This window comes from Mobula hypostoma, chromosome 12, assembly GCF_963921235.1.
Source record: "Mobula hypostoma chromosome 12, sMobHyp1.1, whole genome shotgun sequence".
In the NCBI taxonomy this organism is placed as follows: Eukaryota; Metazoa; Chordata; class Chondrichthyes; order Myliobatiformes; family Myliobatidae; genus Mobula; species Mobula hypostoma.
Genome location: NC_086108.1, coordinates 23,137,069 through 23,151,486, shown reverse-complemented (window position 1 = coordinate 23,151,486; position 14,418 = coordinate 23,137,069). Strand labels below are relative to the sequence as shown.

General features: G+C 44.2%; 1 protein-coding gene and 1 long non-coding RNA gene across 2 annotated transcripts in view; one reads left to right on the top strand and one right to left on the bottom strand.

The window, feature by feature from the left end:
• Positions 1–7,571, bottom strand: part of LOC134354662 (pappalysin-2-like) — a 407,928-nt gene extending 400,357 nt beyond the window's left edge. The window contains exon 1 of the mRNA XM_063063752.1: positions 6,903–7,571. Coding sequence (XP_062919822.1) covers positions 6,903–7,515 — 613 coding nt within the window. The 5' untranslated portion in view covers positions 7,516–7,571. The remainder of the gene's footprint in view (positions 1–6,902) is intronic.
• LOC134354663 (uncharacterized) overlaps positions 7,444–14,418 on the top strand; it is a 51,930-nt gene continuing 44,955 nt past the window's right edge. Inside the window, exon 1 of the long non-coding RNA XR_010019871.1 lies at positions 7,444–7,577. This is a non-coding gene — a long non-coding RNA (uncharacterized LOC134354663). The remainder of the gene's footprint in view (positions 7,578–14,418) is intronic.

Sequence of the window (14,418 nt, the reverse complement as noted above, 5' to 3'; positions counted from 1 at the left end):
ATGACAGACTATCCATAGTACAAAGGCTACTGAAGGATTTAGACAGATTTTGGGCAAAGAAGAGGCAGATGGAATACAGTGCCAGGTAATGTATGGTCATGCATTTTGGAGGAAGAAATAAAAGGGTAGACTATTTTCTAAATGGAGAGAAAATTCAAAAATCTGAGGTGCAAAGGAACTTGGGAGTCCTTGTGCAGGATTCTCCAAAGGCTAATTTGCAGGTTGAGTAGGTTTTCAGGTGAGAAAAGCAAATGTGATGATAGGATTCATTTCATGAGACTAGAATATAGAAGTAAGGATATAATTTTGAGGCTTTATAAAACACTAGTGAGGCCTCACTTGGAGTATTGTGAGCAGTTTTTGGCTGCTTATCTAAGAAAGGCTGTTCCAACACTAGACAGAGTTCAAAGGAACTGCACAAAAATGATTCTGGGATTGAATGGCTTGTCATATGAACGCTGTTTGATGACTCTGGGGTTTTACTCACTGGAATTCAGAAGAATGAGGAGTGACCTCATTGAAACCTATCAAATGTTAAAAGGCCTCAATAGAGTGGATGTGGAGAGGATGTTTCCTGTGGTGGGAGAGTCCAGGACCAGAGGACACAGCCTTAGAAAAAGGGCCATCCGTTTTAGAATGGAGGTAAGGAGGAATTTCTTTAGCCAGAAAGTGGTGAAACTATGGAATTCATTACACAGTGATTGTGGAGGCCATGTCTTTATGTATATTTAAGGCAGAGGTTGAGAGATTTTTGAATGGTCAGGACATGAAGGGATATGGGAAGAAGGCAGGAGATTGGGGCTGAGAGGGAAAATGAATCAGCCATGATGAAATCAAGTAGACTTGATGGGCCAAAATGGCCTAATTCTGCTCCTATATTTTATGGTCTTATGGTCTTATATCTCTAGTATTGGTGTAGAATTAACCGAGCTGATATCCCTGCAGTAGGTGTTAAATTGGTTTTGGTGATGCCACTGGAATTAACGTAAATTTGGAGCAATGAAATACCTGCTGTAGGTGTAGACAGAATCACAGACTTATAGAAAATACAGCACAGAAAATTACAGGCCCTTCAGCCCAACTAGTCCTGCCAAACCATTTGAGCTACCTAGTCCCATTGAACTGCACCCAGACCATAGCCCTCTGTACCCCTACCATCCATGTACCTACATAAACTTCTCTTAAATTTTAAAATCGAGCTTGCATTCGGGAAACCCTTCGTCGGGACTGAAGGAAGAACATTGGGGAGGGTTTGAAGAATGCTGGTAGTTGAAAAGAACAGTAATTTTAAAGACAAAAGGGTGGGGGAGGAAGCAGGGAGGTGATTGGCATGAGAACAATGCAAAGTAGTAGAAGGAGGTGGAACTATGAGGGAGGTGATGTAAAATAGGGATAGCGGAAGGGAGGGGGAGGGAATTACCGGAAGTTGGAGAATTCTATGTTCATACCAAGGGGCTGGAGACTACCTAGATGGTATATGAGGTGTTGCTCCTCCAACCTGAGTTTAGCCTCATCATGGCAGTAAAGGAGGCCATGTATGGACATATCTGAATGGGAATGGGAAGCAGAGTTGAAGTGGGTGGCTACTGGGAAATCCTGTCTGTTGTGGTGGATGGACTGGAGGTGCTCGGTGAAGCAGTCCCCCAATCTGCGTTGGGTTTCACCGATGTAGAGGAGGCCGCACCGGGAGCACCGGATGCAATAGATGACCCCAACAGACTCTGAAGTGAAGTGTTGCCTCACCTGGAATGACTGTTTGGGGCCCTGAATGGTGGCAAGAGATGAGGTGTAGGGACCGGTGTAGCAATTAACGCCTACAGGGATAAGTGCCGGGTGGGAGATCAGTGGGGATGGACATGTGGATAAGGGAGTCGCGGAGGGATCGATCCCTGAGTAAAGCGGAGAGGGGTGGAGAGGAAAAGATGTGCTTAGTGGTGGGGTCCTGTTGAAGGTGGCAGAAGTTGCGAAGGATAATGTGCTGGATCCGGATGCTAGTGGAGTGGTAGGTGAGGACAAGGGGAACTCTGTCCCTGTTGTGGTGGCGGGAGGATGGGGTGAGAGCCGAAGTGCGGGAAATGGAGGAGATGCGGGTGAGGGCATCCTTGATGGCAGTAGAAGGGAAACCACGATCCTGAAAGAAAGAGGACATTTGAGATGTCCTGGAATGGAAAGCCTCATCCTCGGAGCGGATGCGGCGGAGACGGAGGAACTGGGAATAGGGAATGGCATTTTTGCATGTGGCGGGGTGGGAGATTTGAGTGAAGCCAACACACACAAAATGCTGGAGGAACTCAGCAAGTCGGGCAGCATCGATGCAGAAGAATGAACAGTCAATGTTTTGGGCCAAGACCCTTCTTCAGGACTGGTGAAGGGTCTGAGCCCAAAACATCAACTGCTTACTCTTTTCCATCGATGCTGCCTGGCCTGTTGAGTTCCTCTAACATTTTGTGTGTGTTGCTTTGGATTTCCAGCATCTGCAGATTTTCTCAGGTTTGAATGAAAGTCAGGATCTGGAAGAGAGAGAATATTTAAATGTTTTTGCTGCTCTAGATATTTAAATGCATCCACTCAGATGATGTCATTGGGGAGATGGGCACTTTGTTTACAAGTATATGAAGGATACCTACAGAAAATGAAGAACTGAAGGCCCTGAATTAGCTTCACTGATTCGTGAGTAAAAGACATTCTGAGGACAGCATTTTCATAAATCACATTTTCATTATTAATGCTTCATTGAATATTTGCAAAAGCTGCATCTGCTCCTAAGATGAGGCTTTCCGTTCCAGGACATCTCAAATGTCCTCCTTCTTTAAGGATCATGGTTTCCCTCCTACGGTGATCAATGATGCCCTCACCCGCATTTCCTCCATTTCCCGCACTTCGGCCCTCATCCCATCTTCCCACCACTACAACAGGGACAGAGTTCCCCTTGTCCTCTCCTACCACCCCTCCAGCCTCCGGATCCAGCACATTATCCTCTGCAACTTCCGCCACCTTCAACAGGACCCCATCACTAAGCACATCTTTCCCTCTCCACCCCTCTCCGCTTTCCGCACGGATCGATCCCTCCATGACTCACTTATCCGCACGTCTATCCCCACGGATCTCCCACCCAGCACTTATGCCTGTAAGCATAAGTGCTACACCTGTCCCTACACCTCCTATCTTGCCACCATTCAAAGCCACAAACAGTCCTTCCAGGTGAGGCAACACTTCACTTGCGAATCTGTTGGGGTCATCTATTGCATCCGGTGCTCCCGGTGCGGCCTCCTCTACATCGGTGAAACCCGATGCAGATTGGGGGACCGCTTCGTCGAGCACCTCCACTCCGTCCGCCACAACAGACAGGATCTCCCGGTAGCCATCCACTTCAACTCTGCTTCCCATTCCCATTCAGATATGTCCATACATGGCCTCCTCTATTGCCATGATGAAGCTAAACTCAGGTTGGCGGAGCAACACCTCATATACCGTCTAGGTAGTCTCCAGCCCCTTGGTATGAACATAGAATTCTCCAACTTCCAGTAATTCCCTCCCCCTCCCTTCCTCTATCCCTATTTTACATCACCTCCCTCATAGTTCCGCCTCCTTCTACTACTTCGCATTGTTCTCCTGCCAATCACCTCCCTGCTTCCCCTCCCCCACCCCTTTGTCTTTAAAATTACTGTTTTTTTCAACTACCAGCATTCTTCAAACCCTCCCCAAAGTTCTTCCTTCAGTCCTGACGAAGGGTTTCGGCCCAAAACGTGGACTAATCTTTTCAACTGATGCTGACTGACCTGCTGAGTTCCTCCAGCGCATTGTGAGTGTTCCTTTGACAACAGCATCTGCAGATTATTTTGTGTTATTGATGTCAGGCTCGCTGGCCTATAACTTCCTGGTTTATTTTAGAGCCTTTCTTAAGCAGTGGAACATTAGCTGTCCTCCAATCCTCTGCTACCTCACCTATCGGTAAGAGTCTAAATATCTCTGTTAAGGCCCTGGCAATTTCTGCTCTTGCCTCCCACAGGGTCCGAGTGAACACCTTGTCAGTCCCTGAGGATTTATTCACCCTAATTTGCCTCAATGCAGCAAACACTTCCCCCTCTGAAATCTGTGTAGTCTATGACCTCACTGCTGATTTGCCTCACTTCTAGAAACTCTGTGTCCATCTCCCAAGTAAATACAGATGCAAAAAAAACCATTTAAGGTCTCCTCCAACTCTTTTGGCTCCACGCATAGATGTTATATACTCATATTGATATTAAGTTGGCACAGCTGATGTCCCTGCTGTGATAAAAATTGGCACACGTAACATCCCTAATGTGAGTTCAACACTGGAGCAGATGGGCGATACCTTTTGTGTCAATGCATTGGTAATACAGGGAAATCCCTGGTGTTAAGGGTATTATGGTAAATGTATTGTGGGAGTAAAGTTAGTACAGGCAGTGCCACTGTCGTGGTTGAATGGTCAGCAGTGATGATGGAGAAGGTGCTATCCTTGGTGTGGGTGCAACATTGCTACAGGTGATGTCTATGAAGGAAGTATAACAATGGTACAGGTAGCGTCACATGTGGGAATGACTAAATTAGTGCAGGTGATGTATGTAGTATGAGTCAAGGACCGTGCATGACATCTGTATTATATAGGTCAAAGTTGGTGCACATGGTATTGCTTGGTTGAGTGTAAAGTTCTTACATCCAATGCTCCTGGTGCAGGCTTAAATTAATACAGGAGATATCCCTGGTATTCATGTAATATTCATACAGGCAATACCCCTAGTGTGAGCATTTAGATATAGAGGTGATGTCCCTGTGTGGTGTAAAGATGGAACAGGTTATGCTCTTGGTACGTATGTGTTGGTTGTGCAAGTCACTTCATTTTTGTGGATGTGTGGTTGGTACAGGTGATGCCACTGGGTACTAGTGTGTCATGGTACAGGACAGCTATTGAGGGCATGATGTTGGTATAGGAGATATTGCTGCCATGCAGAAGTAGATGATGTAATTGATGTCTGTGTTGTGTGCATAAAGTTGCTGCAATCAATGCATTGATACACATCTAGAGTTGGTACCAGATGTGAGTGTGAAGTTGGGACAGATAAGGTTCCTGGTATCGATGTGATGTTGAAGGTGATATCACTCATGTGGGTGTTGATTTGGTACAAATGATATCCCTGGTAAAGGTGTAGTCTGTACAGACAGAGTCCTTGGTATGAGTGTGATATTGGTATAACTGTTGTGTGAATGCAATGTTGGTACATTTGGAATTCATTGTGTTTTAGTACAGTGATGGTACAGAAGTCTGTGGTGTGAGTGTAACCTTGGTGCAGGTAGTGCTACACTGGTACAACTGATATCCTTGGTGTAATATTGATACGGGTGACATTCTAGGTGTTAAAGTAATGTTGGTACAGGTGATGTCTATTGTTTGGGTATAACACTGGTGCAGAAGGTGTCCCAGATATGCGTGTGTGTGTGTGTGTGTGTGTGTGTGTGTGTGTGTGTGTAAAGTGCTATCACAATGTTGTCTGTGGTGTAAGTGGAAAGCTGTTACATGAAAAGCCCCTCATGTATGTGCAAAGTTGCTTGGCTGAATGTAAAGATCTTACAGCTGATGAGCCTGTTGTGGGTGTGAAATTGTTACAGGTGATGTGCCTGCTGTTGGGCACAGTGTCTGTACAAATAATGTCCCTGCTGTGGTTGCAGATTTGGTACAAGAGATGACCCAGGTGTGAGTGTGAGTTATTATGGATGATGTCCCTGGTTTGTCTGTAGAGTTGGCACAGGTGATGTCCCTTGAATGTATGTGTGGCTGGAGTGCAAAATATATGCATATATTGCTGATATGTGGTGTAAATGTGTTGTTGGCACAGGCAGTATCATAGGTGTGTGCATGTGTGTGAGATGTTAAGACTGGTGATGTCCATGGTGTGAGTGAAAGGCTGTTACACAGTCCTTCCTCATGTGGATCCGTAATTAGTGCAAATGATATTGCTTACTTCAGTATAAAGATCTTACAGGTAATATCCCTGTTGTAGGTTTAAAGCTGGCACTAGTGAAGTCCGGTATTGGTGTAGAGTTGGTAGAGTTGATAGCCCAGAGACACCTGTGAGCTGCTGCAGTCGTTGTTCCCGGTGTGAATTTATAGTTCACACAGATGAACCTGTTGTGGTTGTGAAGTCCTGGCATGGGTGTAGAGTCGAAACGAGTGATATTCCTGTCATGGCTGAGTTGTTACAGTTGATGTAAGTGTAAAGTTTAAACGGTGGTGTTCCTGATGTGGGAGTCACAGTGGTACAGTGCGAGTTGTTACACGTGATTTTCCTGCTGTGCATATAGAGTCGGTACAGCTGGTGTCCCTAGCATGAGCGTGAAGTTTTGGCAGCGCTGTTGTCCATGATGTGAGTAGTGCTGATGTCTGTGATGCAGTAGTGCCACAGCTGTGTGTATAATACTAGTACTGATCATGCCCCTGGTTTGTCTGAATAGTTGCTACCCAGTTGTGGTTGTGAAGCGTATTGTTAGTGTCTGGTGTTAGTGTCTCTGTTGTTAGTATCCAGTGTACAATGACTTCTCGGGCGTGGGGTTGGATTTGGTATAGATAATGTTTCTGCTGTGGTTATGAGTTGAAACCAATAATTTTCCTGTTTTTAGTGTCTAGTTGATACAGATGTGGGTGTAGAGTTGTCACAGAGGATGTCCTTCTAGTGGATATAGAAGGATTACAGGTGTTGCGCCAGGTGAGCATGTAGTATATGTTTTCCTGAGGAAGTGTGAGTTGTTTCAGGTGATGGCCCGGAAATGCGTGCAGTGTTAGCACTTGCTATGCCCCTGGTGAAACTGTAGCGTTGGTGTTGTCGGTGGGCTGTCTGAAGGTATTGAGGTGTGTTGTGGGGTGTTCATTGGCGTCCCGCCCTTACCTGCCACGATAGCCGGGTTGTTCTGCCCTCCCTCGGGCTTCAGCCACATCTCGGCGGTGAAGCGTCCCCGGGGCATTATTGAGTCTCGCCGCAGCTGCAGGCGTCCCTTGTCGCCGGACAGATAGACAGCCGTGACAACGGAGGGGTCGCACTCCGCCGGTCCCGACGACCACCCTCGAGGTGCTGGCAAGCCGCCTCCGGCGCTGTCTGCCGCCGCCGAGCCGCTGCCTCCGCCGGGGTAGCCGAAACCCCTGGCGGCCGCAGCTCCGCCGCACTCGCTGGGATATCCGCTGCTCTCCCCGCCCAGGTACAGGCTGCTCCCATCAGGATATGAGCTGCTCCTCGCCCGGCTCCAGCCTTCCGGGTGTCCATACTCCGCAGCCCACGGGTACAGAGCGAGCTGGGCTGTGGAGGCAACTCGCCGGCCCCAGCCTCTCTTCTCTGCCGGCCAGCAGCGCTGCTCTCCGGGGCTGGGACTGGGACTGGGACTGGACTCGGCGCGGGCAGCCAGAGCCCTCTTGTAGCGGCGATGCGAGCTCGCCCGGACTGGCGAGCTGAATGTCAGCAACTCCAGTGAAGCGCACAGGGCAAATAGGAAGCCGAGGGTCAGCATGATGACTACCGCCCGCAAAGGTGTGAGGGTGCAGGACAATCCCTGGTCCTCTATAAACTAAGGTAACCTCTAGTTAAAAAAACAAACTTTCTGGGTTTTTTTCTTGCAGCTGATTTATTTTTCCTTACCCTTTTTAATCCACTGAATTTGAGACTACCTCTCCCCTGAAAGACAGAATCCCCGCAGTTGAATCACTACTGGGGTGCATCTATTGCTAGATTTGCGTTGGCATTGAGTGAGCGGACCTGCCTTTCACACTCACTCAGATCTTTGCTCTCCAAAGCGCAGGTTGGCCTTTTTTTATACTCTGCTCTCTTTGGATCGCGTTTCTCTCCTACATTCTGCTCCCTTTCGAGTATCCTGCTTTTATCTTCTTGGCACATCTACATCTATTCTTCATTGTTTCAGTGGGTGGGTGGGTGCATGTGTGTGAGGAAGAGAGATGTCTGTCTCTATAAAACATCGCGGAGATGCAGAAATTAATGCAGGGTGCCATCAGCTATCCAACTCAGCCAGATAACCTGGCGCTGAAGAATAGAAGGAAAAGAATTTAAAGCGCTCCTCCTCTTGCCGGCGAGAGTTTCTTTGCGAGCGTTCCCGGGCGCCAGGTTATCTGCGCCAGCCTCACGAGTGGCTCCTGCGGAGGGCTGGTCCCCCTGACTCTCGGCTGCTCGTCCTACCCCGGTCGCGTACTGTTCGGAGCGGTCCAAACTTCGCCACGGTTTCTCTGAAGCACAAGGAGACAAGCACGCACCGGGATATTGGCATAAATACAGCTACAAATCCGCAACATAAACATAAGCACACTCAAGTGAACGCAAAAACATACAGACGAACTCATCGGTACACAATGCATAGGAACACACACACACACATACACACACACACCTCCGAGACAGAACACAACAAGTATGATTAAACACACAGGCACAAAGACACGCACACACACGTTGACGTCGGACATTTATTCGCGTATGTTTAGAAAGAATTACAATTCATACACACGGATATCCACATAAAGAGGCAACGGGGATCCTCAAGTCTAGATGAATGCAGTCAAATGTACACATCTGTATTCGTGCAAAGAAATCTGGATAGATTGGACACACACAGGTATAGGGAAGACACATAATTACAGTGACGTCTGGTTAGATAAAGATAAGTAGGCGAATGCTTGAATGCCAGCCGACCCTGCAATTCGTAGATATTAATTTTCGAGGTGAGTTTCTGGGGCGAGTTAAAAGTGAAATTGGTGAATGGTCGCCGGGTCTGCCCTGCGCGTGTACATAGGCGGTCAAGACACCGCCATCCGCTGACCCGCGCTTTGAAAGCTCGTTTCCAAACCCCAACTTCCAGAATCAAGTGGACTTCGGCCGCTGATTTGAGACGAGCTTCCTAGGATAGATCAAATTCGGATGGGTTCTGATTTCATTTTGATTTCTTTTTGCTTTTGAAAAAAAGAATCGCATGCACCGTTTGAAACGAATCGTGTTTAACTAGGAACTGAAGTTACAGTAACACATCTTTCCTGATATAAACAAAGTGGACTGCCAATTAGTCGGCGAGCTGAGGCCCCTTTTGGGTACGTGTTGCCCGCAGTAGGAGGCTGTGTCGCGGCCCGGATTGAACCTGGAGACTGCCCTTTTTACTGGAGTTGCGGGCAGGCAATGCTGGGAATTAAAGCACTCTCTGCCACGGGCCCGTGATGTCACGGACACGCAGCGTGCCCTTCGAGCTTTGCTTCAAATCTCTGCTCCCCATAACTGAACTTCGAAAATAAATAAAGCAGCGACCAGATTAAACACTGTCTCGCTGTTTCATACTTGTGTATTTTTGAAAAGTGAGAGCGACGCTGTTGAAGATTTTGTATTTGCAATGTAGACTGGGGCTCGGGGCAGAGGCTTTGGAGGGTGAGCTCATGTTAGGAGCTGTGGTGATAATTCTATGCATTCGTCAAAGGAATTGGATCAAAGCGTAAGTTTATGTTGGTGGGATAGGAAAGGAGATTTTGCCCACTCAGGAACAATTAATGAATAATATCAGAAAACATTTCAAGGATTCACATTCATAAATATAAGAGAAAGTTCCTCACGAGTTGTTGGCTCAATCGCATACCTATCACTTTCAAATGTACTGTACACCACAGTCGCGGGGCAGCTATAGGGAACAAGGTGCTATTTCCAAAAGCAATGCCACAAACAAGACGCCAGTTTTGCCTCCTGACACTATCTAACATCACTGGATATTCTGTAAAGATGTAATCTCAGGTAAGATTCTCTGTAGATCTACTCAATAGCCTGATGGAAACATACAGACTGTCACCAGCCACTGAGCAAGAGTTCAGAACAACAGACTGGTATAAGGTCAAATGGAAGAGGTTCTTTACAGAATGTGAAGGTCTGGAAGAGTCATTGTTGAAACACTGCCAGTGTTTGCAGCACAGAAATAAGTGAGACCAAGTCTATCACGGCTGGATCAGATTGGCATTGAGTGGGCATCAGATCTGGAGTTCCCAGCAGCATCAACCTTATGGTAGTCTGCATGCTGATCAAATTAAAAGTCCAGCTTGCCCAATCCCCATTATAAGATTAATTCTTCGACTCTGGCATTGGAGTACTATTTGTATGGTGGTAATAACAAAAGCAATTGAAGGGTTAACTTCAAATTGAATAAGAGACCTTCATTACCTCCTACAAATTAAGAAGAGCTGAAAAGAATCTAAACATGTCATATACTTTTCATATATGGGCAAAGCTTAGTGTTGTTAATAATTTCATTTGATTTAGGTGCCCTTTCACAGTTTCTGCCCTGTGTTAACTGCATGCCTTGAAAGAAGCAGGTTAATATTTGAAGGGAAGCTCAAAATTCCTCCGCCAGGTCTGTCTGTTGAATAAATCTGAGTTTCACTCTAGATTCAGCCAAGGTACAAGATATAAACTGTCTAAAGCAAACTGTCCCACAGGACTCTCCGACAAAGCCATCCAAAACTTAGTGAAACAGCAGTACTGCCAAATCACCACATGAAGACTTACTGACATACCAGGAGGTTTGACTCTGGAGCCAGTCCTATTTCAATTTGTCCATCCGATTGTGTATACGTAAGTGGATAATTTAGCATCCAGACAGGTTTAGTAGTCCTTCAGTTGCTTGTCATCATCATTGCAAGTAACGTAAGTTAGCATTACCATGTCTGTATCTACTTGTACTATCAAGCCACTCCTGTGGAGATTCTCTAGTGTGCTGGCTCACCTTCAGACATTCCTTGAACCATTACAGCGTCACTCAGAGAAATCAGAACTCCACAGGAAAAAAAAGATGGTAAGGAAGTAAGAAACTGGTTCATTTTGATTAGCATTGATACATGGAATTGGTGGACAACCACAATTAGACTGGATGGCACAATGGATTGGCACACTATTTTAGAAATGAATGCAACATTGCTTTAAAAGTTTGCCACCCCTGCTGACCACAGGCAAAGTAGATTTATTCAGGGTGAACTGCAGACCACCCGCACTTCACTACAGAGAGAGAAAGAGGGAGAAGGAGAGCAAGAAATGGAGAAATCTCACCTTTGAAGTCAATACCATTTTTGTGAAATTGTATTTGAAATAAACTATTTCAAGTAAAGGAACTGCTGTGCAGCACCTAGGAATTCTACAAGAAAGAAGGAGTGATTTTGCCAACATTACGATTCCTCATGGTTTTCCACTGTCGTGGCCCACAGTGTGGCAAAAAGCTGATGCCAGAATTGCCACTGAAACCATTAAACTTAGGTGTCTAATCAGGTGCAAGTAGTTTGGAGACAAAAAAAAGTGTAAAGTGCAAAGCAAAGTGTCCTCACCTATTAGAACATCAAAGACAAAGTCATTTTAGCACCTGGGATAGGTTGTCACCCAAAGGTACCAGAAAGGACATCTAGTATCAAGAATGGGGAATGGGTGATGAACCATTGTGTACTTGCATGAAAAACAGGCTTCATTAACTTCAAACGCAAAACTCCCTTTGAACTTCAACAAAAACTGAACACTGCAGGGTTAATTCTCTGCCAACTGTTACAAAACACCATTTTATCAATTTTGAATGATCAATTACTGTGAAGCCCTCTAATCTTAGTTGAACTTCCAATTAACACATGACAAAATTAACTCATTTCCTTCACACACTTCCTAGCCTTATTCAACACAAACCACATTTTCATGGGATAGTTTCTTCTTAACATTTCATTCCAATATATTTTAAATAAGTATGTTGTCATTTGAATGAGTACTTCCTTGAATATTCAAGTGTTAAGACCATAAGAACTAGGGCATTTGATCCATTGAGAATGCTCCACCATTCAACCATGGCTTATTTATATTTCCTCTCAACCCCATTCTCCTGTCTTTTCCCTGAAAACTTTGACATCCTTATTAATAAAGAAGCTATCAACCGCCACTTTAAATATACCCAATGACTTCAAAGTTCAAAGTAAATTTATTATCAAGTACATATATGTCACCATGTACTATCCTGTGATTCATTTTCTTGTGGGCATTCACAGTAACTAAGAAGGAACACAATAGAATCAATGAAAAATGCACACAAATATGGGCAAACAACCAATGTGCAAAGGACAACAGATGGTGCATATACAAAAAAAAGAAAAAACAAAATAATAATAAATAATAGATACTGGGTACATGAGTTGTAGGGTCCTTGAAAGTGAGTCCATAGGTTGTGAAATCAGTTCCGTGTTGATGTGAGTGAGGTTATCCTCACTGGTTCATGAGCCAGATGGTTGACGGGTAATCATAAACATGAGAAAATCTGTAGATGCTGAAAATCCAGAGCAACACACACAAAATGCTGGAAGAACTCAGCAGGACAGGTAGCATGTATGGAAAAGAATAAACAGTCAATGTTTTGGGCCAAGATCCTTCATCGGGAGTCCTGATGAAGATATTTGTGATATTTCTTTGTTCTCTCTTACTACTTATCCAGTGTCATTTTCCAGCAGTCCAGTGTCTCCTCTTGCCTGTCTTTACTCCTGAGATACCTGAAAAAAATTGTTATCCTATTTTATATTATTAGCTAGCTTACCCTCATATTCATCTTTTCTCCCTTATTGTTTGTGTTACTTCCTTTTGATTTCTGTACATTTCCAATCTCCTAACTTTCTGCTATTTTTGTGCAATACTGTATGCATTCTCTTTTGCTTTTACGCTATCTTAGACCTCCCTTCTCAGCCACGATTGGCTCATCATCCCTTTAGGATATTTCTTCTTTGTGCTGAAATAATCCCATGCCTTCCAATTTGCTTCCATAAACTCCAGCCATTGCTGTTCCATCATCACCCATGTTAGTGTCCTTTTCCAATCAACTTTCAACAGCTCCTCTCTCATGTCTCAGTACTTACCTTTACTGCACTGTAATGTCAGTATATCAATTTTAGCTTCACCTTTGCAAACTCCAGAATGAATTCTATCAGATTATAATCACTGCCTCCTAAGGGTTCTTTACCTTAAGCTCCCTAATCAAATCTGATGTTCCACCTTCATGCATGTTCATGGAAAGATAATCTGAATTAAATGAACCTTAACTAATGTGCTTGGCAGGATCTTGTTTCATGAAGTGTCGTTCATTGTAATAATTAAAGTGATTACATTCCAAAGTTTTATTATATGCTGTAATTTCAGATATAGATAATAGCAATAACATTCCTTTACTCCATTATAAGGCAGGCATTGATAAATGCCTCTAATTAAATAATGGGCAGGGGGATGCTAGGGAATTATGTTCACCCACTTCTCTCCTCACAATATTCTCCATCGTTTTGTGTTCTAAATCTGGTTCATAACACAAAGTGAGTCACTGCCACATCCTACCCAGTAAGCCTGATTGAGCTGAAATCACACCTCAGTTAATGAAGAAAGCAAAGAAATATATTCAAATATATTCATTTTTGTAACTAGCATGGCTGAACACACTTTTGCTAGTCACACGCAGTACAACACATAGTGCCTTTAAAGTCACGGGGACAATAACAAGTAAATTTTGGAAGAGACTCATGAAAAGATCTTCAGCAGATGACCAAAAGCCTGATTAGAGGCATAATGTTTGTGGAAGGCAGTGAAGATTTAAGAGGAAATTCCAGAGTTCAGGCCTTGGCATCTGAAGTTACAATCACTAGGGGAGGAGTTGTTAAATTAAGGGAGAATTAAGTGGAGCACTCCAGAAAATTTGGTGGTCTTCAGATTAATACCCCATACTAAAATAACACTTACAACACTGTAGAGCTGAACTACAGTATGTGCTCTAGGTCTAAAGGGGAACTTGTGGCTAACTCATTCAAAGATAACATTACAAGAGTTGAGCCAAGAAAATATTGATCCTCAATAATTTCTCCAGATAATGGATATTTTCTCCAGCACCTCACAGTGAGTAAAGAGAAAATCTGCAAAAGCATGCAAAAAAAATTAGTAAGTAGAGAAATTTGCCAAAAAATTGAGTACATATTGTATTTCTTAGGAGTCAATAAGAGGGTCTTTGGAGATGGAAGCCAACAAAGAAAAAATGAGCATAAAAAATTACAACTAGTTATAACCCTGTAATAATCAATGACCAGTAATCTATTACAAAAGAGTATAATATGTCATAGTTTAATATGAAGATGTGCTTACAAGGTGTGGAATGGGAAAGGTCTATTTAGCCTTCTCCTTTGAATAAATCAAGCACATAGTATGTTGAAGCATGTGAAGATTCAGAGATAGAATTCTACGTTAAATCACAAAGATCAAGATGTTTTATAGCTAGAGTAAAATAAATTGACAAATAAAGATATATAAGGATCAGCTTGTTCTCTGCTTAATAATAGATTTCCTGCCTCTGAACCAGCAAATCTAAGTCCTGTCCCAAGTACATTTG